We start from the raw sequence: 26,121 nt of genomic DNA on the forward strand, positions 1-26,121 counted from the left end.
CTCCCTCCTTGCCACCCCAGTCTATCAGAGTGGTGCCTGTCTCCCCTACTGTACTGGAGGTGACCTGGGACCTCCCACCCCTACACACACAGAATGGACTCATCCAGGGTTACAAGGTAACACCCACCCCTACACACACACACACACCGACATCCTACACACACACACACACACACACACACACACACACACACACACACACACACACACACACACACACACACACACACACACACACACACACCGACATCCTACACACACACACACACCGACATCCTACACACACACACACACACACACACACACCGACATCCTACACACACACACACACACACACACACACACCGACATCCTACACACACACACACACACACACACACACACACACACACACACACACACACACACACACACACACACACCGACATCCTACACACACACACACACACACACACACACACACACACACCGACATCCTACACACACATTCACATTTTCCTCAAATTCTCTTTTGGAGTCTGAAGGTTTTTATTATTTAGATTCTCTCTCTCCTTCCTCTCTTCTCTCCTTCCTCTCCTCTCCCTCTCCTTCCTCTCATCTCTCCTTCCTCTCCTCTCCCTCTCCTTCCTCTCTTCTCTCCTTCCTCTCTTCTCTCTCTCCTTCCTCTCTTCTCCCTTTCCTTCCTCTCCCTCTCCTTCCTCTCCTCTCTCCTTCCTCTCTTCTCTCTCTCCTTCCTCTCTTCTCCCTTTCCTTCCTCTCTTCTCTCCTTCCTCTCCGCTCCCTCTCCTTCCTCTCTTCTCTCTCTCCTTCCTCTCTTCTCCCTTTCCTTCCTCTCTTCTCTCCTTCCTCTCCTCTCCCTCTCCTTCCTCTCTTCTCTCTCTCCTTCCTCTCTTCTCCCTTTCCTTCCTCTCTTCTCTCCTTCCTCTCCTCTCCCTCTCCTTCCTCTCTTCTCTCTCTCCTTCCTCTCTTCTCCCTTTCCTTCCTCTCTTCTCTCCTTCCTCTCCTCTCCCTCTCCTTCCTCTCTTCTCTCTCTCCTTCCTCTCTTCTCCCTTTCCTTCCTCTCCCTCTCCTTCCTCTCCTCTCCTTCCTCTCTTCTCTCTCTCCTTCCTCTCTTCTCCCTTTCCTTCCTCTCCCTCTCCTTCCTCTCCTCTCCCTCTCCTTCCTCTCTTCTCTCCTTCCTCTCTTCTCTCTCTCCTTCCTCTCTTCTCCCTTTCCTTCCTCTCCCTCTCCTTCCTCTCCTCTCCTCTCCCTCTCTTTCCTCTGTTCTCTCTCTCCTTCCTCTCTTCTCCCTTTCCTTCCTCTACCTCTCCTTCCTCTCCTCTCCCTCTTCTTCCTCTCTTCTCTCTCTCATTCCTCTCTTCTCTCTCTCCTTCCTCTCTTCTCTCTCTCCTTCCTCTCTTCTCCCTCTCCTTCCTCTCCTCTCCCTCTCCTTCCTCTCTTCTCTCCTTCCTCTCCTCTCCCTCTCCTTCCTCTCCTCTCCCTCTCCTTCCTCTCTTCTCTCATTCCTCTCCTCTCCCTCTCCTTCCTCTCTTCTCTCTCTCCTTCTCCTCTCCCTCGCCTTCCTCTCCTCTCCCTCCTCTCTTCTCTCCTTCCTCTCCTCTCCCTCTCCTTCCTCTCTTCTCTCTCTCCTTCTCCTCTCCCTCTCCCTCTCCTTCCTCTCCTCTCTCTCTCCTTCCTCTCATCTCCCTCTCCTTCCTCTCTTCTCTCCTGCCGCTCCTCTCCCTCTCCGTTCTCTCTTCTCTCTCTCTCCTTCTCCTCTCCCTCTCCTTCCTCTCTTCTCTCCTTCCTTTCCTCTCTCTCTCCTTCCTCTCCTCTCCCTCTCCTTCCTCTCTTCTCTCCTTCCTCTCCTCTCCTCTCCCTCTCCTTCCTCTACTCTCTCTCTCCTTCCCCTCTCAGAGTCAGTTAGAACATCAAACAGCAGGTTATCAGTGCTGCTGTAGATACACTGATTTCTGCAGGAGAATAAAAAGGAGTGAAAGTAGTATTTTCCGAGCAGAGGAGTAAGACGGTGGATTCAGATCCCTGCAGAATCCTGATATGAGGAGAGGAAACCAGGGAATAACTAATATTCAGATCCCTGCAGAATCCTGATATGAGGAGAGGAAACGAGGGAATAACTAATACTCCTTCTTTGAAGAAGAGAGAAAGGATGAGAAGAGATGGAGAGGAGAGGGAGAAGGGGAGGGAGAAGTGGAGAGATGGAGAAGGGGAGAGATGGAGAGGAGAGGGAGAAGGGGAGAGATGGAGAGGGAGAAGGAGAGAGATGGAGAGGAAAGAGAGATGGAGAGGAGAGAGAGAAGGGGAGAGATGGAGAGGAGAGGGAGAAGGGGAGAGATGGAGAGGAGAGGGAGAAGGGGAGAAATGGAGAGGAGAGGGAGAAGGGGAGAAATGGAGAGGAGAGGGAGAAGGGGAGAGATGGAGAGGAAAGGGAGAAATGGAGAGGAGAGGGAGAAGGGGAGAGTTGGAGCGAGAGAAGGGGAGAAATGGAGAGAAGAGAGAGGGGAGAGATGTAGAGACAGTGAAATTACTTTTGTAGAGTTGAGGTTTTAAAGAGTGGGTTTTGTGCTAGAATGTTCCAGTCCAGTAATAATGAGAAGTATCAATTATAGTGACAGGATGAACTCACATCACAACATCATTCTGCTGGGAACATCAGGTCATGTTGTTATATAATACATCACAACATCATTCTGCTGGGTACATCAGGTCATGTTGTTATATAATACATCAGGTCATGTTGTTATATAATACATCACAACATCATTCTGCTGGGTACATCAGGTCATGTTGTTATATAATACATCACAACATCATTCTGCTGGAAACATCAGGTCATGTTGTTATATAATACATCAGGTCATGTTGTTATAGAATACATCACAACATCATTCTGCTGGGTACATCAGGTCATGTTGTTATATAATACATCAGGTCATGTTGTTATAGAATACATCACAACATCATTCTGCTGGGTACATCAGGTCATGTTGTTATATAATACATCACAACATCATTCTGCTGGGAACATCAGGTCATGTTGTTATATAATACATCACAACATCATTCTGCTGGGTACATCAGGTCATGTTGTTATATAATACACCACAACATCATTCTGCTGGGAACATCAGGTCATGTTGTTATATAATACATCACAACATCATTCTGCTGGAAACATCAGGTCATGTTGTTATAGAATACATCACAACATCATTCTGCTGGGTACATCAGGTCATGTTGTTATATAATACATCACAACATCATTCTGCTGGGTACATCAGGTCATGTTGTTATATAATACATCACAACATCATTCTGCTGGGTACATCAGGTCATGTTGTTATATAATACATCAGGTCATGTTGTTATATAATACATCAGGTCATGTTGTTATATAATACATCAGGTCATGTTGTTATAGAATACATCACAACATCATTCTGCTGGGGACATCAGGTCATGTTGTTATAGAATACATCACAACATCATTCTGCTGGGAACATCAGGTCATGTTGTTATATAATACACCACAACATCATTCTGCTGGGAACATCAGGTCATGTTGTTATATAATACATCAGGTCATGTTGTTATATAATACATCACAACATCATTCTGCTGGGTACATCAGGTCATGTTGTTATAGAATACATCACAACATCATTCTGCTGGGTACATCAGGTCATGTTGTTATAGAATACATCACAACATCATTCTGCTGGGTACATCAGGTCATGTTGTTATATAATACATCACAACATCATTCTGCTGGGAACATCAGGTCATGTTGTTATATAATACATCACAACATCATTCTGCTGGAAACATCAGGTCATGTTGTTATAGAATACATCACAACATCATTCTGCTGGGTACATCAGGTCATGTTGTTATATAATACATCACAACATCATTCTGCTGGGAACATCAGGTCATGTTGTTATAGAATACATCACAACATCATTCTGCTGGGTACATCAGGTCATGTTGTTATAGAATACATCACAACATCATTCTGCTGGGTACATCAGGTCATGTTGTTATAGAATACATCACAACATCATTCTGCTGGGAACATCAGGTCATGTTGTTATAGAATACATCAGGTCATGTTGTTATATAATACATCAGGTCATGTTGTTATATAATACATCAGGTCATGTTGTTATAGAATACATCACAACATCATTCTGCTGGGGACATCAGGTCATGTTGTTATAGAATACATCACAACATCATTCTGCTGGGAACATCAGGTCATGTTGTTATATAATACACCACAACATCATTCTGCTGGGAACATCAGGTCATGTTGTTATATAATACATCAGGTCATGTTGTTATATAATACATCACAACATCATTCTGCTGGGTACATCAGGTCATGTTGTTATAGAATACATCACAACATCATTCTGCTGGGTACATCAGGTCATGTTGTTATATAATACATCACAACATCATTCTGCTGGGTACATCAGGTCATGTTGTTATATAATACATCACAACATCATTCTGCTGGAAACATCAGGTCATGTTGTTATATAATACACCACAACATCATTCTGCTGGGAACATCAGGTCATGTTGTTATATAATACATCACAACATCATTCTGCTGGGTACATCAGGTCATGTTGTTATATAATACATCACAACATCATTCTGCTGGGAACATCAGGTCATGTTGTTATATAATACATCACAACATCATTCTGCTGGGTACATCAGGTCATGTTGTTATATAATACATCACAACATCATTCTGCTGGGTACATCAGGTCATGTTGTTATATAATACATCAGGTCATGTTGTTATATAATACATCAGGTCATGTTGTTATAGAATACATCACAACATCATTCTGCTGGGTACATCAGGTCATGTTGTTATAGAATACATCACAACATCATTCTGCTGGGGACATCAGGTCATGTTGTTATAGAATACACCACAACATCATTCTGCTGGGTACATCAGGTCATGTTGTTATAGAATACATCACAACATCATTCTGCTGGGTACATCAGGTCATGTTGTTATAGAATACATCAGGTCATGTTGTTATATAATACATCACAACATCATTCTGCTGGGTACATCAGGTCATGTTGTTATAGAATACATCACAGCATCATTCTGCTGGGTACATCAGGTCATGTTGTTATAGAATACATCACAACATCATTCTGCTGGGTACATCAGGTCATGTTGTTATAGAATACATCACAACATCATTCTGCTGGGTACATCAGGTCATGTTGTTATATAATACATCACAACATCATTCTGCTGGGTACATCAGGTCATGTTGTTATAGAATACATCACAACATCATTCTGCTGGGTACATCAGGTCATGTTGTTATATAATACATCACAACATCATTCTGCTGGGAACATCAGGTCATGTTGTTATATAATACATCACAACATCATTCTGCTGGGAACATCAGGTCATGTTGTTATATAATACATCAGGTCATGTTGTTATATAATACATCACAACATCATTCTGCTGGGTACATCAGGTCATGTTGTTATAGAATATATCACAACATCATTCTGCTGGGAACATCAGGTCATGTTGTTATATAATACATCACAACATCATTCTGCTGGGAACATCAGGTCATGTTGTTATATAATACATCACAACATCATTCTGCTGGGAACATCAGGTCATGTTATATAATACACCACAACATCATTCTGCTGGGTACATCAGGTCATGTTGTTATAGAATACATCACAACATCATTCTGCTGGGAACATCAGGTCATGTTATATAATACACCACAACATCATTCTGCTGGGTACATCAGGTCATGTTGTTATAGAATACATCACAACATCATTCTGCTGGGAACATCAGGTCATGTTATATAATACATCACAACATCATTCTGCTGGAAACATCAGGTCATGTTGTTATATAATACATCACAACATCATTCTGCTGGGAACATCAGGTCATGTTGTTATATAATACATCACAACATCATTCTGCTGGGAACATCAGGTCATGTTGTTATATAATACAGCAGGTCATGTTGTTATAGAATACATCACAACATCATTCTGCTGGGAACATCAGGTCATGTTGTTATAGAATACATCACAACATCATTCTGCTGGGAACATCAGGTCATGTTGTTATAGAATACATCACAACATCATTCTGCTGGGTACATCAGGTCATGTTGTTATATAATACATCAGGTCATGTTGTTATAGAATACATCACAACATCATTCTGCTGGGAACATCAGGTCATGTTGTTATATAATACATCAGGTCATGTTGTTATATAATACATCAGGTCATGTTGTTATATAATACATCACAACATCATTCTGCTGGGTACATCAGGTCATGTTGTTATAGAATACATCACAACATCATTCTGCTGGGAACATCAGGTCATGTTGTTATATAATACATCACAACATCATTCTGCTGGGTACATCAGGTCATGTTGTTATAGAATACATCACAACATCATTCTGCTGGGTACATCAGGTCATGTTGTTATAGAATACATCACAACATCATTCTGCTGGGTACATCAGGTCATGTTGTTATAGAATACATCACAACATCATTCTGCTGGGAACATCAGGTCATGTTGTTATATAATACATCACAACATCATTCTGCTGGGTACATCAGGTCATGTTGTTATAGAATACATCACAACATCATTCTGCTGGGTACATCAGGTCATGTTGTTATAGAATACATCACAACATCATTCTGCTGGGTACATCAGGTCATGTTGTTATATAATACATCAGGTCATGTTGTTATATAATACATCAGGTCATGTTGTTATATAATACACCACAACATCATTCTGCTGGGAACATCAGGTCATGTTGTTATAGAATACATCACAACATCATTCTGCTGGGTACATCAGGTCATGTTGTTATAGAATACATCACAACATCATTCTGCTGGGTACATCAGGTCATGTTGTTATATAATACATCAGGTCATGTTGTTATATAATACATCAGGTCATGTTGTTATATAATACATCAGGTCATGTTGTTATAGAATACATCACAACATCATTCTGCTGGGTACATCAGGTCATGTTGTTATATAATACACCACAACATCATTCTGCTGGGAACATCAGGTCATGTTGTTATAGAATACATCACAACATCATTCTGCTGGGTACATCAGGTCATGTTGTTATAGAATACATCACAGCATCATTCTGCTGGGTACATCAGGTCATGTTGTTATAGAATACATCACAACATCATTCTGCTGGGTACATCAGGTCATGTTGTTATAGAATACATCACAACATCATTCTGCTGGGAACATCAGGTCATGTTGTTATAGAATACATCAGGTCATGTTGTTATAGAATACATCACAACATCATTCTGCTGGGAACATCAGGTCATGTTGTTATATAATACATCACAACATCATTCTGCTGGGTACATCAGGTCATGTTGTTATATAATACATCACAACATCATTCTGCTGGGTACATCAGGTCATGTTGTTATAGAATACATCACAACATCATTCTGCTGGGTACATCAGGTCATGTTGTTATAGAATACATCACAGCATCATTCTGCTGGGTACATCAGGTCATGTTGTTATAGAATACATCACAACATCATTCTGCTGGGTACATCAGGTCATGTTGTTATAGAATACATCACAACATCATTCTGCTGGGTACATCAGGTCATGTTGTTATAGAATACATCACAGCATCATTCTGCTGGGTACATCAGGTCATGTTGTTATAGAATACATCACAACATCATTCTGCTGGGTACATCAGGTCATGTTGTTATAGAATACATCACAACATCATTCTGCTGGGAACATCAGGTCATGTTGTTATAGAATACATCAGGTCATGTTGTTATAGAATACATCACAACATCATTCTGCTGGGAACATCAGGTCATGTTGTTATATAATACATCACAACATCATTCTGCTGGGTACATCAGGTCATGTTGTTATATAATACACCACAACATCATTCTGCTGGGTACATCAGGTCATGTTGTTATAGAATACATCAGGTCATGTTGTTATAGAATACATCAGGTCATGTTGTTATAGAATACATCAGAACATCATTCTGCTGGGAACATCAGGTCATGTTGTTATAGAATACATCACAACATCATTCTGCTGGGTACATCAGGTCATGTTGTTATAGAATACATCACAACATCATTCTGCTGGGAACATCAGGTCATGTTGTTATATAATACATCACAACATCATTCTGCTGGGAACATCAGGTCATGTTGTTATATAATACATCACAACATCATTCTGCTGGGTACATCAGGTCATGTTGTTATATAATACATCAGGTCATGTTGTTATAGAATACATCACAACATCATTCTGCTGGGAACATCAGGTCATGTTGTTATAGAATACATCACAACATCATTCTGCTGGGTACATCAGGTCATGTTGTTATAGAATACATCAGGTCATGTTGTTATATAATACATCACAACATCATTCTGCTGGGAACATCAGGTCATGTTGTTATAGAATACATCACAACATCATTCTGCTGGGTACATCAGGTCATGTTGTTATAGAATACATCACAACATCATTCTGCTGGGTACATCAGGTCATGTTGTTATAGAATACATCACAACATCATTCTGCTGGGTACATCAGGTCATGTTGTTAGAGAATACATCACAACATCATTCTGCTGGGTACATCAGGTCATGTTGTTATAGAATACATCACAACATCATTCTGCTGGGTACATCAGGTCATGTTGTTATAGAATACATCACAACATCATTCTGCTGGGTACATCAGGTCATGTTGTTATAGAATACATCACAACATCATTCTGCTGGGTACATCAGGTCATGTTGTTATAGAATACATCACAACATCATTCTGCTGGGTACATCAGGTCATGTTGTTATATAATACATCAGAAGTCAGGTCAACAGCAGAATATTGAGCTCGTGTGTACCCTTCAGGTACAAGGGTAGGGAGTCAGAAAGGATCCATTGTCTCAGTAGAAAATGGTCTCACTTCACTTCCTGTGTGTGACGTCTTCCTGTTTCCTGTGATGTGATCAGATCCGCTACTGGCAGCGTGACAGACAGAACCAGACAGAGAAGATGACGTTGGTGTTTGTTCCTGATACGCGTGTTCGTCTGGTCAACCTCACATGTTACACGTCCTACCTCGTCACGCTGTCTGCCTTCAACGTAGCTGGAGACGGCCCGCCCAGCGAACCCCGGGGCGCCAAGACCCTACAGGCCGGTAGGTTCCCTGACCTCTATCCCCTAACCTCTAACCCCTAACCCACCCAGTGAACCCTGGGATGCGTATATGTTAGACCTGGCTTCAAATATGATTTGAACTCAATGAAAAGTCTTTATCTGGGCTTGATAATGATGGAGACTGTTGTCATGGATGGAATAGAACAGTCCCCAGACTGTCTAAAGCAGACACATACATCTAATAGTATCTGATCCCAGGTCTGCGCTGTCTAAAGCAGACACTGAGAATATACACATACATCTAATAGTATCTGATCCCAGGTCTGCGCTGTCTAAAGCAGACACTGAGAATATACACATACATCTAATAGTATCTGATCCCAGGTCTGCGCTGTCTAAAGCAGACACTGAGAATATACACATACATCTAATAGTATCTGATCCCAGGTCTGCAGTGTGTAACCTACTCTCTCCCCCCAGCCCCCAGCCAGCCTAGTTTCCTGTCGTTTTCGGAGGTAACAGGATGGAGTGTCAACGTCTCCTGGGGGGCGCCCAGCGCTTCTAACGGGGTGGTGGAGGGGTACAGGGTGGTCTACCAACCTACACAGCCTGTACAGGGTAACTAACACCCACACACACCTAGCAACACACACAGCTTGTACAGGGTAACTAACACACACACACACACACCTAGCAACACACACAGCCTGTACAGGGTAACTAACACACACACACACACCTAGCAACACACACAGCCTGTACAGGGTAACTAACACCCACACACACCTAGCAACACACACAGCCTGTACAGGGTAACTAACACCCACACACACCTAGCAACACACACAGCCTGTACAGGGTAACTAACACCCACACACACCTAGCAATACACCCACACACACCTAGCAACCTACACAGCCTGTGCAGGGTAACTAACACCCACACACACCTAGCAAAACACCCACACACACCTAGCAACACGCACAGCCTGTACAGGGTAACTAACACCCACACACACCTAGCAACACACATACACGCCTAGCAACACACACACACCTAACAACACACACACACGCCTAGCAACACACACACCTAACAAGTTGTTTAATGGTGTTTAATGGTGTTTAATAGTGTTTAATGGTGTTTAATAGTGTTTAATAGTGTTTAATGGTCTTTAATAGTGTTTAATAGTGTTTAATGGTGTTTAATGGTCTTTAATAGTGTTTAATGGTCTTTAATAGTGTTTAATGGTCTTTAATAGTGTTTAATAGTGTTTAATAGTGTTTAATGGTGTTTAATGGTCTTTAATAGTGTTTAATGGTCTTTAATAGTGTTTAATAGTGTTTAATGGTGTTTAATGGTCTTTAATAGTGTTTAATGGTCTTTAATAGTGTTTAATAGTGTTTAATAGTGTTTAATGGTGTTTAATAGTGTTTAATAGTGTTTAATGGTCTTTAATAGTGTTTAATGGTGTTTAATAGTGTTTAATGGTGTTTAATGGTCTTTAATAGTGTTTAATGGTCTTTAATAGTCTTTAATAGTGTTTAATGGTGTTTAATGGTCTTTAATAGTGTTTAATAGTGTTTAATAGTGTTTAATGGTGTTTAATGGTCTTTAATAGTGTTTAATGGTCTTTAATAGTCTTTAATAGTGTTTAATGGTGTTTAATGGTCTTTAATAGTGTTTAATAGTGTTTAATAGTGTTTAATAGTGTTTAATGGTCTTTAATGGTGTTTAATAGTGTTTAATAGTGTTTAATAGTGTTTAATGGTGTTTAATGGTCTTTAATAGTGTTTAATGGTGTTTAATGGTGTTTAATAGTGTTTAATAGTGTTTAATGGTGTTTAATGATGTTTAATAGTGTTTAATGGTGTTTAATAGTGTTTAATAGTATTTAATGGTGTTTCATGGTGTTTAATGGTGTTTAATGGTCTTTAATAGTGTTTAATGGTGTTTAATGGTGTTTAATGGTGTTTAATAGTGTTTAATAGTGTTTAATAGGTGTTTAATAGTGTTTAATAGTGTTTAATAGGTGTTTAATAGGTGTTTAATAGGTATTTAATAGTGTTTAATGGTGTTTAATGGTGTTTAATGGTGTTTAATAGTGTTTAATAGTGTTTAATGGTGTTTAATAGTGTTTAATAGTGTTTAATGGTGTTTAATAGTGTTTAATAGTGTTTAATGGTGTTTAATAGTGTTTAATAGTGTTTAATGGTGTTTAATGGTGTTTAATAGTGTTTAATGGTGTTTAATAGTGTTTAATAGTGTTTAATAGTGTTTAATGGTGTTTAATAGTGTTTAATGGTGTTTAATGGTCTTTAATAGTGTTTAATAGTGTTTAATAGTGTTTAATGGAGTTTAATAGTGTTTGTATAACTTCACATGTTTTAAAGTGTCCTCTGTGTGTGTGTGTGTGTGTGTGTGTGTGTGTGTGTGTGTGTGTGTGTGTGTGTGTGTGTGTGTGTGTGTGTGTGTGTGTGTGTGTGTGTGTGTGTGTGTGTGTGTAGGTGTGAGTCGGGTGGTGACGGTGGATGTGAAGGGTAGCTGGCAGCGTTGGTTAAAGGTCAGAGACCTGACTAAAGGAGGAACCTACAGGTTCAGTGTCCAGGCCAGAACAGTCAGCTACGGACCTGCTGCACACTGTAACGTCACCTCACAACCTCTACCGGGTAAGGAGAGAAGGGGGGGAGGGGTTAGGTGTGTGTATAGTGTGTGAGATGTGTGTGAGATGTGTGTGAGATGTGTGTGAGATGTGTGTGTGGTGTGTATGGTATGTATGAGGTGTGTGTGTGTGTAGTGTGTGAGGTGTGTGTGTGAGGTGTGTGTAGTGTGTGAGGTGTGTGTGTGAGGTGTGTGTAGTGTGTGAGGTGTGTGTGTTTAGTGTGTGAGATGTGTGTGTGAGGTGTGTGTAGTGTGTGAGGTGTGTGTGTGTAGTGTGTGAGGTGTATGTGAGATGTGTGTGTGGTGTGCATGGTGTGTATGGTGTGTATGAGGTGTGTGTGTGTAGTGTGTGAGGTGTGTGTGTGAGGTGTGTGTAGTGTGTGAGGTGTGTGTGTTTAGTGTGTGAGATGTGTGTGTGAGGTGTGTGTAGTGTGTGAGGTGTGTGTGTGTAGTGTGTGAGGTGTGTGTGTGAGGTGTGTGTAGTGTGTGAGGTGTGTGTGTTTAGTGTGTGAGATGTGTGTGTGAGGTGTGTGTGGTGTGTATGGTGTGTATGAGGTGTGTGTGTGTGAGGTGTGTGAGATGTGTGTGTGAGGTGTGTGTGGTGTGTATGGTGTGTATGAGGTGTGTGTGTGTGATGTGTGTGTGTTTAGTGTGTGAGGTGTGTGTGTGAGGTGTGTGAGAGTGTGTGTGAGGTGTGTGAGGTGTGTGTGTATCAAATCCAACTTTATCACATGCGCCGAATACAACAAGTGTAGACTTTACCCTGAAATGCTTTATTTACAAGCCCTTAACCAACAGCACTTCAAGAAGAAGAAAATATTTACCAAGTAGACTAGAATAAAAAGTAATAATAAAAAGTAACACAATAAGAATAACAAGGCGATATACAGGGGGAACCGGTACCGAGTCAGTGTGCACGGGTACAGGCTAAAGGTAATCTGTACATGTAGGTGGGGGCGAAGTGACTATGCATAGGTAACAAACAAACAGCGAGTAGCAGCAGTGTACAAAAGGGAGGGGGGGGGGGGGGGGGTCAGTGTAAATAGTCCGGTGGCAATTTTATGAATTGTTCAGCAGTCTTATGGCTTTGGGGTAGAAGCTGTTGAGGAGCCTTTTGGTCTTAGGCTTGGCGCTCTGGTACCACTTGCCGTGCGGTAGCAGAGATAACAGTCTCTAACTTGTGTGACTGGAGTCTCTGACAATTTTATGGGCTTTCCTCTGACACCACCTATTATACACTGTAGGTCCTGGATGGCAGGAAGCTTGGCCCTAGTGATGTACTGTGCCGTTCTCACTACCGTCTGTAGATGCCGAGCAGTTGCCATACCAGGCGGTGATGCAACCGGTCAGGATGCTCTCGATGGTGCAGCTGTAGAACCTTTTGAGGATCTGGAGACCCATGCCAAATATTTTCAGTCTCCTGAGGGGGAATAGGTTTTGTCGTGTCCTCTATGTTTGGACCATGATAGTTTGTTGGTGATGTGGACACCAAGGAACTTGAAACTCTTGACCCGCTCCACTACAGCCACGTTGATGTTAATGGGGGCCCTGTTCGGCCCGCCTTTTCCTGTAGTCCACGATCAGCTCCTTTGTCTTGCTCACATTGCGGGAGAGGTTGTTGTCCTGGCACCACACGGTCAGGTCTCTGACCTCCTCCCCATAGGATGTCTCATCGTTGTCGGTGATCAGGCCTACCACTATTGTGTCGTCAGCAAACTTAATGATGGTGCTGGAGTAGTGTTTGGCCACGCAGTCGTTGGTGAACAGGGAATACAGGAGGGGACTAAGCACACACCCCTGAGGGGCCCCAGTGTTAAGGATCAGTGTGTCAGACGTGTTGCCTACTCTTACCACCTGGGGGCGGCCCGTCAGGAAGTCCAGGATCCAGTTGCAGAGGGAGATGTTTAGTCCCAGAGTCCTTAGCTTAGTGATGAGCTTCGTGGGCACTATGGTGTTGAACGCTGAGCTGTAGTCAATGAACAGAATTCTCAGAGAGGTGTTCATTTTGTCCAGGTGGGAAAGGGCAGTGTGGAGTGCAATAGAGATTTCATCATCGGTGGATCTGCTGGGGCGGTATGCAAATTGGAGTGGATCCCGGTATCCGGGAGGATGCTGTTGATGTGAGCCATGACCAGCCTTTCAAAGCACTTCATGGCTACAGATGTGAGTCCCATGGGGCGGTAATCGTTTAGGCAGGTTACCTTCGCTTCCTTGGGCACAGGGACTATGGTGGTCTGCTTGAAATATGTAAGTATTACAGACTCGGTCAGGGAAAAATGTCAGTGAAGAAATGTTGAAAATGTCAGTGAAGAAATGTTGAAAATGTCAGTGAAAACACTTGACAGTTGGTCCACGCATGCTTTGAGTACACGTCCTGGTAATCGGTCTGGCCCAGCGGCTTTGTGAATGTTGACCTGTTTAAAGGTTTTGTTCACATTGACTACCGAGAGCATTATCACACAGTCATCCAGAACAGCTGGTGGTCTCGTGCATGCTTCAGTGTTTGCTTGCCTCGAAGCGAGCATAAAAGGATTTGGCTCGTCTGGTAGGCTCGCGTCAATGGGGAGCTCGCGTCTGGGTTTCACTTTGTAGTCCGTAATAGTTTACAAGCCCTGCCACATCTGACGAGCGTCAGAGCCGGTGTAGTAGGATTCAATCTTTATCCTGTTTTGACGCTTTGCTTGTTTGATGGTTCGTCTGAGGGCATAGCGGGATTTCTTATAAGCGCCCGGATTAGTCTCCCGCTCCTTGAAGGTGGCAGTTCTAGCCTTTAGCTCGATGTGGATGTTGCCTTTAATCCATGGATTCTGGTTGGGATATGTACGTACGGTCACTGTGGGGACGACATCATCAATGCACTTATTGATGAAGCCAATCACTGAGGTAGTATATTCCTCAATGCCATTGGATGAATCCCGGAACATATTCCAGTCTGTGCTAGAAAAACAGTCCTGCCTCATCTGACCACTTCTGTATTGAGCGAGTCACTGGTACTTCCTGCTTTAGTTTTAGCTTGTAAGCAGGAATTAGGAGGATAGAATTATGGTCAGATTTGCCAAATGGAGGGCGGGGGAGAGCTTTGTATGCATCTCTGTGTGTGGAGTAAAGGTGGTCTAGGATGTTTTTGCACATGTGACATGCTGGTAATGTGGTAAAACTGATTTAAATTTGCCTGCATTAAAGTCCCCTGCCACTAGGAGCGCCGCTTCTGGATGAGCATTTTCTTCTTTGCTTATGGCCTTATAGAGTTGGTTGAGTGCGGTCTTAGTACCAGCTTCGTTTTGTGGTGGTAAATGGACGGCTACGAATAACACAGATGAGAACTCTCTTGGTAGATAGTGCTGTCTACAGCTTATCATAAGATACTCTACCTCAGGCGAGCAATACCTTGAAACGTATTTTATATTAGACATCACGCACCAGCTGTTATTGACAAATAGACACACATCCCCCCACCTCGTCCTACCAGAGGTAGCGTCTCTGTTTTGCCGGTGCATAGAAAATCCCACCAGCTCTATATTATCCGTATCTTCGTTCAGCCACGTCTCGGTGAAACATAAAATGTTACAGTTTTTAATGTCCCGTTTGGTAGGATAATCTTAATCGTAGATCATCAATTTTATTTTCCTATGATTGCACGTTAGCAAGAAGAACAGAAGGCAGTGGGAGTTTACTCGCTCGCCTCCGGATTCTCAGAAGGCTGCCCGATCTGCGTCCTCTTTTCCTGCATCGTTTCTTCACGCAGAAGGCGTGGATCTGGGCCTGTTCCAGTGAAAGCAGGATATCCTTCTCGTCGGACTCGTTAAAGGAAAAAGTTTGCTCCAGTCGGCGGTGAGAAATCGCTAGTCCTGATGTCCAGAAGTTATTTTCGGTCATAAGAGATGGTAGCAGCAACATTAGGTTGTTAAAAAATAAGTTACACAAAACGATAAGAAAAAAATAACAAAATAGTACAAAAACACCATTAAACACGATAAGATGGCGCCATCGCCATATGTGGTGTGTGAGGTGTGTGTGTGAGGTGTGTGTGTGTGTGTGTGTGTGTGTGTGTGTGTGTGTGTGTGTGTGTGTGTGTGTGTGTGTGTGTGTGTGTGTGTGTGTGTGTGTGTGTGTGTGTGTGTGTGTGTGTGTGTGTGTTAGTGTGTTCAGCTCCAGACCTGCTATACACACCAACATCCCCAACATCTACAGGTCTCTGTGTTTATATGGTCTGAATGGCTCCTCCCTCTCTCCCCCAGGCACCCCTGGTTCGCCCATGGAGATGTCAGTCACCAAGTCCTCCTCGGCGCTGACCATTCATTGGTCGGAGGGAGACGCGGGGGCGGGACCTGTCATAGGTTACATCATCGAGGCTCGTACCTCAGGTGAGCAAGCGAATGTGTGTCTGTGGTGTGTGGTGTGTGGTGTGTATGTGGTGTGTGTCTGTGGTGAGTGGGTTGTGTCTGTGGTGGGTGGGGTGTGTCGGCGGTGTGTGTCGGCGGGGTGTATGTGGTGTGTGTATGTGGTGTCTGTAGTGCATGTTGTGTCTGTGGTGTATGTGGTGTATGTGTGTGTGTGTGGTGTCTTTGGTATGTGTGTGAATGTGTGGCGTGTCTGTGGTGTGTGTGTGTGTGTGGTGTCTCTGGTGTGTCTGTGGTGTGTCTGTGGTGTGTATGTGGTGTGGTGTGTCTGTGGCGTGTGCGTGTGTGGTGTGGTGTGTCTGTAGTATGTCTGTGGTGTGTGTGTGTGGCGTGGTGTGTCTGTGGTATGTCTGTGGTGTGTGTGTGTGAGGTGTGTGTGTGTGAGGTGTGTGTGTGTGTGTGTGTGTGTGTGTGTGTGTGTGTGTGTGTGTGTGTGTGTGTGTGGTGTGGTGTGGTGTGGTGTGGTGTGGTGTGGTGTGGTGTGTGTGTGTGTGTGTGTGTGTGTGTGTGTGTGTGTGTGTGTGTGGTTATTGATTCTCTTTCCCATTCTGTCTTTTTCTCATGTTCTCTTTCTTTCTCTCTTTCACCTTCTCTCTTTCACTATCTTCTCTATTTCACTCTTTAAATGTCTCCTATCTACCCTCTCCTTCTATCTACCTCTCCTCCTATCTACCTCTCCTCCTATCTACCTCTCCTCCTATCTACCTCTCATCCTATTTACCTCTCCTCCTATCTACCTCTCCTCCTATCTACCTCTCCTCCTATCTACCTCTCCTTCTATCTTCCCTCTCCTTCTCTCTTCCCTCTCCTTCTATCTACCTCTCCTTCTATCTACCTCTCCTTCTATCTACCTCTCCTCCTATCTACCTCTCCTTCTATCTACCTCTCCTCCAACTACCTCTCCTCCTATCTACCTCTCCTTCTATCTTCCCTCTCCTCCTATCTACCTCTCCTCCTATCTACCTCTCCTCCTATCTACCTCTCCTTCTATCTACCTCTCCTCCTATCTACCTCTCCTTCTATCTTCCCTCTCCTTCTATCTTCCCTCTCCTTCTATCTTCCCTCTCCTTCTCTCTTTCCTCTCCTTCTATCTTCCCTCTCCTCCTATCTACCTCTCCTTCTATCTACCTCTCCTCCTATCTACCTCTCCTCCTATCTACCTCTCCTCCTATCTACCTCTCCTTCTATCTACCTCTCCTCCTATCTACCTCTCCTTCTATCTTCCCTCTCCTTCGATTTTCCCTCTCCTTCGATCTTCCCTCTCCTTCGATCTTCCCTCTCCTTCTATCTTCCCTCTCCTTCTCTCTTTCCTCTCCTTCTATCTACCTCTCCTTCTATCTACCTCTCCTTCTATCTTCCCTCTCCTTCTCTCTTTCCTCTCCTTCTATCTTCCCTCTCCTTCTCTCTTTCCTCTCCTTCTATCTATCTTCCCTCTCCTTCTATCTTCCCTCTCCTTCTCTCTTTCCTCTCCTTCTATCTTCCCTCTCCTTCTCTCTTTCCTCTCCTTCTATCTTCCCTCTCCTTCTATCTCCCTCTCCTTCTATCTACCTCTCCTCCTATCTACCTCTCATCCTATCTTCCCTCTCCTCCTATCTACCTCTCCTCCTATCTACCTCTCCTCCTATCTACCTCTCCTCCTATCTACCTGTCCTTCTATCTTCCCTCTCCATCTATCTACCTCTCCTCCTATCTACCTCTCCTCCTATCTACCTCTCCTCCTATCTACCTCTCCTTCTATCTACCTCTCCTCCTATCTACCTCTCCTCCTATCTACCTCTCCTCCTATCTACCTCTCCTCCTATCTACCTCTCCTTCTATCTACCTCTCCTCCTATCTACCTCTCCTTCTATCTACCTCTCCTTCTATCTACCTCTCCTTCTATCTTCCCTGTCCTTCTTTCTTCCCTGTCCTTCTATCTTCCCTCTCCTTCTATCTACCTCTCCTTCTATCTTCCCTGTCCATCTATCTACCTCTCCTTCTATCTTCCCTCTCCTATCTTTCCTCTCCTATCTTTCCTCTCCTTCTATTTTCCCTTTCCTTCAATTTTCCCTCTCCTTCGATTTTCCCTCTCCTTCGATCTTCCCTCTCCTTCTATCTTCCCTCTCCTTCTATCTTCCCTCTCCTTCTCTCTTTCCTCTCCTATCTTTCCTCTCCTCTCTTCCCTCTCCTTCTCTCTTCCCTCTCCTTCTATCTTCCCTCTCCTCTCTTTCCTCTCCTATCGTTCCTCTCCTTCTATCACTAATGATATTTACACCTCTTTTTACATTCTCTCACTACCCTCCATTTTTCTCTCCCTTCGTTCTCTCTCTCCCTCTCTCTCCCCCCTCTATCTCTCTTTCCCGTCTCGCTCTCTCTCTTCAGATGAAGGCATGTGGGACTCGTTTGTCAGGCTCCTCCCCCCCAGCAGTAGGTCAGTAACCGTGGAGATGGACCGTCTGAGGTCAGGGGTCGGATATGAGTTCCGTGTCATCGCTGTCAATCGCTACGGTTATGGAGAACCCAGCACGCCATCCACCGCGCTCGCTGGTAAACATACACACAGACACACTCACACACAGGCCTGACACACATACACACTCACACACTCACACACAGGCCTGACACACATACACACATACACACTCACACACAGGCCTGACACACATACACACTCACAGTAACACAGTCGCTGTTTTAACACTGTGCTGCCATCTAGTGTCAGACTGGTTATAAAGGCCTTCATAACAGTGATGTGTCTGTCCGTAGCGCTGTGGGACTGGAGCAGCTGTAACAGTACCAACAGCATCCTGTCACCAGACTGGTTATAAAGGCCTTCATAACAGTGATGTGTCTGTCCGTAGCGCTGTGGGACTGGAGCAGCTGTAACAGTACCAACAGCATCCTGTCACCAGACTGGTTATAAAGGCCTTCATAACAGTGATGTGTCTGTCCGTAGCGCTGTGGGACTGGAGCAGCTGTAACAGTACCAACAGCATCCTGTCACCAGACTGGTTATAAAGGCCTTCATAACAGTGATGTGTCTGTCCGTAGCGCTGTGGGACTGGAGCAGCTGTAACAGTACCAACAGCATCCTGTCACCAGACTGGTTATAAAGGCCTTCATAACAGTGATGTGTCTGTCCGTAGCGCTGTGGGCCTGAAGCAGCTGTAACAGTACCAACAGCATCCTGTCACCAGACTGGTTATAAAGGCCTTCATAACAGTGATGTGTCTGTCCGTAGCGCTGTGGGCCTGAAGCAGCTGTAACAGTACCAACAGCATCCTGTCACCAGACTGGTTATAAAGGCCTTCATAACAGTGATATGTCTGTCCGTAGCGCTGTGGGACTGGAGCAGCTGTAACAGTACCAACAGCATCCTGTCACCAGACTGGTTATAAAGGCCTTCATAACAGTGATATGTCTGTCCGTAGCGCTGTGGGCCTGAATCAGCTGTAACAGTACCAACAGCATCCTGTCACCAGACTGGTTATAAAGGCCTTCATAACAGTGATGTGTCTGTCCGTAGCGCTGTGGGACTGGAGCAGCTGTAACAGTACCAACAGCATCCTGTCACCAGACTGGTTATAAAGGCCTTCATAACAGTGATATGTCTGTCCGTAGCGCTGTGGGCCTGAATCAGCTGTAACAGTACCAACAGCATCCTGTCACCAGACTGGTTATAAAGGCCTTCATAACAGTGATATGTCTGTCCGTAGCGCTGTGGGACTGGAGCAGCTGTAACAGTACCAACAGCATCCTGTCACCAGACTGGTTATAAAGGCCTTCATAACAGTGATGTGTCTGTCCGTAGCGCTGTGGGACTGGAGCAGCTGTAACAGTACCAACAGCATCCTGTCACCAGACTGGTTATAAAGGCCTTCATAACAGTGATATGTCTGTCCGTAGCGCTGTGGGACTGGAGCAGCTGTAACAGTACCAACAGCATCCTGTCACCAGACTGGTTATAAAGGCCTTCATAACAGTGATGTGTCTGTCCGTAGCGCTGTGGGCCTGAAGCAGCTGTAACAGTACCAACAGCATCCTGTCACCAGACTGGTTATAAAGGCCTTCATAACAGTGATATGTCTGTCCGTAGCGCTGTGGGACTGGAGCAGCTGTAACAGTACCAACAGCATCCTGTCACCAGACTGGTTATAAAGGCCTTCATAACAGTGATGTGTCTGTCCGTAGCGCTGTGGGACTGGAGCAGCTGTAACAGTACCAACAGCATCCTGTCACCAGACTGGTTATAAAGGCCTTCATAACAGTGATATGTCTGTCCGTAGCGCTGTGGGACTGGAGCAGCTGTAACAGTACCAACAGCATCCTGTCACCAGACTGGTTATAAAGGCCTTCATAACAGTGATGTGTCTGTCCGTAGCGCTGTGGGCCTGAAGCAGCTGTAACAGTACCAACAGCATCCTGTCACCAGACTGGTTATAAAGGCCTTCATAACAGTGATGTGTCTGTCCGTAGCGCTGTGGGACTGGAGCAGCTGTAACAGTACCAACAGCATCCTGTCACCAGACTGGTTATAAAGGCCTTCATAACAGTGATGTGTCTGTCCGTAGCGCTGTGGGACTGGAGCAGCTGTAACAGTACCAACAGCATCCTGTCACCAGACTGGTTATAAAGGCCTTCATAACAGTGATATGTCTGTCCGTAGCGCTGTGGGACTGGAGCAGCTGTAACAGTACCAACAGCATCCTGTCACCAGACTGGTTATAAAGGCCTTCATAACAGTGATATGTCTGTCCGTAGCGCTGTGGGACTGGAGCAGCTGTAACAGTACCAACAGCATCCTGTCACCAGACTGGTTATAAAGGCCTTCATAACAGTGATGTGTCTGTCCGTAGCGCTGTGGGACTGAAGCAGCTGTAACAGTACCAACAGCATCCTGTCACCAGACTGGTTATAAAGGCCTTCATAACAGTGATATGTCTGTCCGTAGCGCTGTGGGACTGGAGCAGCTGTAACAGTACCAACAGCATCCTGTCACCAGACTGGTTATAAAGGCCTTCATAACAGTGATATGTCTGTCCGTAGCGCTGTGGGACTGGAGCAGCTGTAACAGTACCAACAGCATCCTGTCACCAGACTGGTTATAAAGGCCTTCATAACAGTGATGTGTCTGTCCGTAGCGCTGTGGGACTGGAGCAGCTGTAACAGTACCAACAGCATCCTGTCACCAGACTGGTTATAAAGGCCTTCATAACAGTGATGTGTCTGTCCGTAGCGCTGTGGGACTGGAGCAGCTGTAACAGTACCAACAGCATCCTGTCACCAGACTGGTTATAAAGGCCTTCATAACAGTGATGTGTCTGTCCGTAGCGCTGTGGGACTGGAGCAGCTGTAACAGTACCAACAGCATCCTGTCACCAGACTGGTTATAAAGGCCTTCATAACAGTGATATGTCTGTCCGTAGCGCTGTGGGACCGTCCCTTCTATGAGGAGTGGTGGTTCCTGTTGGTCTTGGCTCTGATTGGTCTGATCATGATCCTCATGTTGGTGTTCAGCCTCCTGCTGCACGGACACAACCAGCAGTACAGGAGCTGTAGCACAGGTACACACACCTACACACCTACACACTCCTACACAGACCTAATACACACACCTACATCTAATACACACACCTACACACCTACACACTCCTACACACTCCTACACACACCTAATACACACCTACACACCTACACCTAATACACACCTACACACCTACACACCTAATACACACCTACACACACCTACACCTAATATACACCTACACACCTACACACACCTACACACTCCTACACACACCTAATACACACACCTACATCTAATACACACACCTACACACCTACACACTCCTACACACTCCTACACACACCTAATACACACACCTACATCTAATACACACACCTACACACCTACACACTCCTACACACTCCTACACACACCTAATACACACACCTAATACACACCTACACACACCTACATCTAATACACACACCTACACACACCTAAACACACCTACACACCTAATACACACACCTACACACCTACACCTAATACACACACCTACACACCTACACACACCTACACATACCTAACACCTAATACACACCTACACATACCTAACACCTAATACACACCTACACACCTACACACCTAACACCTAATACACACCTACACACCTAACACCTAATACACACCTACACACCTACACACCTAACACCTAATACACACCTACACACCTACACACCTACACCTAATACACACCTACACTCCGAGTGAGTGTCTGTGTGTCTGTCTGTCTGTCTGACTGTCTGACTGTCTGACTGTCTGACTGTCTTCTGTCTGTAGAGGGGCTCCTAGTGAGTGTCTGTGTCCTCCTTCTTACCAAAGTGAATAACACTCTGGGCCAAACCATGGGTCACATTGGGACACCCTTGTAATCTGTTACCACGGAAACCCTGGCAACCACCGGAGAAGAGAGAGGGAAAGAATATTGTTCATTTCACTGTTGTATATTATCTATAGCTATAACATTAACATATGTTTTGTATATTATCTATAGCTATAACATAAACATATGTTTCCCATGCCAATAAAGCCCCTTGAATTGAATTGAATTGAATTGAGAGGGAAAGAGGGGGGTCTGAAGAGGAGGACAAGATGTGAGAGGGAAGAAAGTACTCACACCTGACCTCTTCTGTTTCCCTGGAAAAGTTGCTTGTTATTTTCTTGTTGTAGGAAAGCATGTGTCTACGGTGGAGGAGTCCGTAACCCTGGACAATGGAGGATTCACAGCTCTGGAACTCAACAGCAGAACTCTGAACAACAAGAGCACCTTCCACAAGAAGAATGGAACTAGGTAGAGGGAGGGAGAAAGGGAGGGAAGAGAGGGGAGGGGAGGGAGGAGTGGAGAGGAGAGAAGGGTGGGAGAGGGATGGAGGGAGGAGAGGATGATGCAGTGAGAGATTAAAGCTGATTTAGCCCACTGCAGTGAGATATTAAAGTTTATTTAGCCCACTGCAGTGAGATTAAAGCTGATTTAGCCCACTGCAGTGAGATTAAAGCTGATTTAGCCCACTGCAGTGAGAGGTTAAAGCTGATTTAGCCCACTGCAGTGAGAGATTAAAGCTGATATAGCCCACTGCAGTGAGAGATTAAATCTGATTTAGCCCACTGCAGTGAGAGATTAAATCTGATTTAGCCCACTGCAGTGAGAGATTAAAGCTGATATAGCCCACTGCAGTGAGAGATTAAAGCTGCATCCAGGTAAACAAAACCAAATCTGTCCTTGTCCCTAGTTTACAGGACACCAATATGGGGAGCTATCCCATATTAACTGTGTGTCTGTATGTGTGTGCGTGTGCGTGTGTGTGTGTTTGTAGGTCCCCTCCCAGGCCCAGTCCAGGCCTCCTCCACTACTCTGATGAAGACCTGTGTGATGACTACAACAATGGAGCCATCCTTACAGAGAGCACCACACTCACAGAGAAACCTACTGACGTCTCAGAGTCTGAGGTACGCTCACAGAGAAACCTACTGACATCTCAGAGTCTGAGCTACGCTCACAGAGAAACCTACTGACGTCTCAGAGTCTGTGGTACGCTCACAGAGAAACCTACTGACATCTCAGAGTCTGAGCTACGCTCACAGAGAAACCTACTGACGTCTCAGAGTCTGTGGTACGCTCACAGAGAAACATACTGATATATCAGAGTCTGAGGTATGCTCACAGCAGATGCACACACACAGCAGACACACAGACACACACACAACAGACACACACAGCTGACACACACACACAACAGACACACACAGCAGACACACACACACAACAGACACACACAGCAGACACACACACACACAACAGACACACACAGCAGACACGCACAAACTCCCCAACTAACCATCTGTCTCTCTCTCTCTCTCTCTGTCTGCCTGTCTCTCTCTCTCTGTCTGTCTCTCTCTCTGTCTCTCTGTCTCTCTCTCTCTCTCTCTCTCTCTCTCTCTCTGTCTGTCTCTCTGCCTGTCTCTCTGTCTGTCTCTCTCTCTCTGTCTGTCTCTCTGTCTGTCTCTGCCTGTCTCTCTCTCTCTGTCTGTCTCTCTGCCTGTCTCTGCCTGTCTCTCTCTCTCTCTGTTTCTCTCTCTCTCTCTCTCGCTCTCTCTCTCTCTGTTTGTCTCTCTGCCTGTCTCTCTGCCATTCTCTCTGTCTCTCTGTCTGTCTCTCTCTGTCTGTATCTCTCTCTCTCTCTCTCTCTGTCTGTCTCTCTCTTTGTCTCTCTCTCTCTCTGTCTGTCTGTCTCTCTCTCTCTCGCTCTCTCTCTCTCTCTCTCTCTCTCTGTCTGTCTGTCTCTCTCTCTGTCTGTCTCTCTCTCTCTGTCTGTCTCTCTGTAGGTAACAGACAGTGACTGTGAGGATGATCATCATCCTAAACATTCCTTTGTTAATCACTACATGTCAGACCCCACCTACTATAACAGCTGGAAGAGACAGCCTAAAGGCCTGAAGGGGTTAAGTCCAGGGTACGGCTACGAGGAGTGTTCCAGCGCTGACGAGCCCTACTACCAGACCGTGGTCACACAGCACAGCACAGGAGGAGCGTACACACCCACTGGGCTGCCCGCGCACACACACACACTCCCACACACACTCCCACACACACACACGCACGCCAACCCCAATACTAATCCACCAGGCTCACGTACGCCCGTCACGGGGTTCTCATCCTTTGTCTGACACGTGCACATGCACACATGCGCAGACACACACACGCTCACACACACAGAGGGCGAAGCGGAGGAGGTTTGGAGCCCACTACTGTGGTAGGATACAGGGATGGAGGGAGAGGAGGATGGAGAGAGAGGAGAGGAGGATGGAATGAGAGGAGGGAGAGGAGGATGGAGGGAGAGGAGAATGGAGGGAGAGGAGGATGGAATGAGAGGAGGATGGAGGGAGAGGAGGATGGAATGAGAGGAGGATGGGAGGGAGAGGAGGATGGAGGGAGAGAAGGATGGGAGGGAGAGGAGGATGGAGGGAGAGGAGGATGGAATGAGAGGAGGATGGAGGGAGAGGAGGATGGAGGAAGAGGAGGATGGAATGAGAGGAGGATGGAGGGAGAGGAGGAGGGGGGAGATGTAGAGGAGGAGTGTAGAACCAAGAGGAAATACTATGTCCACACCTACACACCTCCCTCTTTCCCTTCTCCATGCCCCACTGAACAGGAAAGACTGTTGGTGTATACTTCTTAGTGGACTCTTCTCCCTTTCTGTCCTCTTAGTTCATGCTCCAATCACATCACCGTGTCAATGTGTGTTTCCAGATCATAGATTTACTATTGTGATGTCACTGTGTACACACACACACACAGATATTCCACATCTCTCTGGAGTGTAGTTTTGCACTGTCACAGAATAAAACAGTGATGTCACAGAATGGAACAGTGATGTCACAGAATGGAACATTGATGTCACGGAATGAAACAGTGATGTCACAGAATGAAACAGTGATGTCACAGAATGAAACAGTGATGTCACAGAATGGAACAGTGAGGTCACAGAATGGAACAGTGATGTCACAGAATGAAACAGTGATACCACAGCTAAGGAACTGAGAATTGTGGAGTTACAGGCCCGATATCCGAGGGGACGGTTTTCAGGTTCACACCGTTTCACAGACACAGACACTGAAGCTGCTGATACAGCTTTTAAAACAAAAACCCAAGAAGAAGAAAATTCAATTGACTTGATAATCATCTCAGCTTTGGACTTGAGGGAGGGAGGGAGGAAGGAAGGAGAATGTTGTAAGCATTTAAATCATCTCC

At 44.8% G+C, this 26,121-nt stretch overlaps 1 protein-coding gene across 1 annotated transcript; it reads left to right on the top strand.

Moving 5' to 3' along the window:
* LOC120035605 (protein sidekick-1-like) lies at positions 1-25,627 on the top strand (the record flags this gene model as incomplete). Its single annotated transcript, XM_038982202.1, has 11 exons — positions 1-116; positions 9,120-9,306; positions 9,747-9,884; positions 11,774-11,935; positions 16,166-16,291; positions 18,689-18,853; positions 21,733-21,870; positions 23,043-23,163; positions 23,687-23,819; positions 24,696-24,901; positions 25,621-25,627. Coding segments are annotated over 11 exons (1,499 nt in total), but the record flags the coding sequence as incomplete, so codon positions are not given.
* Positions 25,628-26,121: the final 494 nt, after the last annotated feature.

This window comes from Salvelinus namaycush, unplaced genomic scaffold (assembly GCF_016432855.1).
Source record: "Salvelinus namaycush isolate Seneca unplaced genomic scaffold, SaNama_1.0 Scaffold1067, whole genome shotgun sequence".
Taxonomy (NCBI): Eukaryota; Metazoa; Chordata; class Actinopteri; order Salmoniformes; family Salmonidae; genus Salvelinus; species Salvelinus namaycush.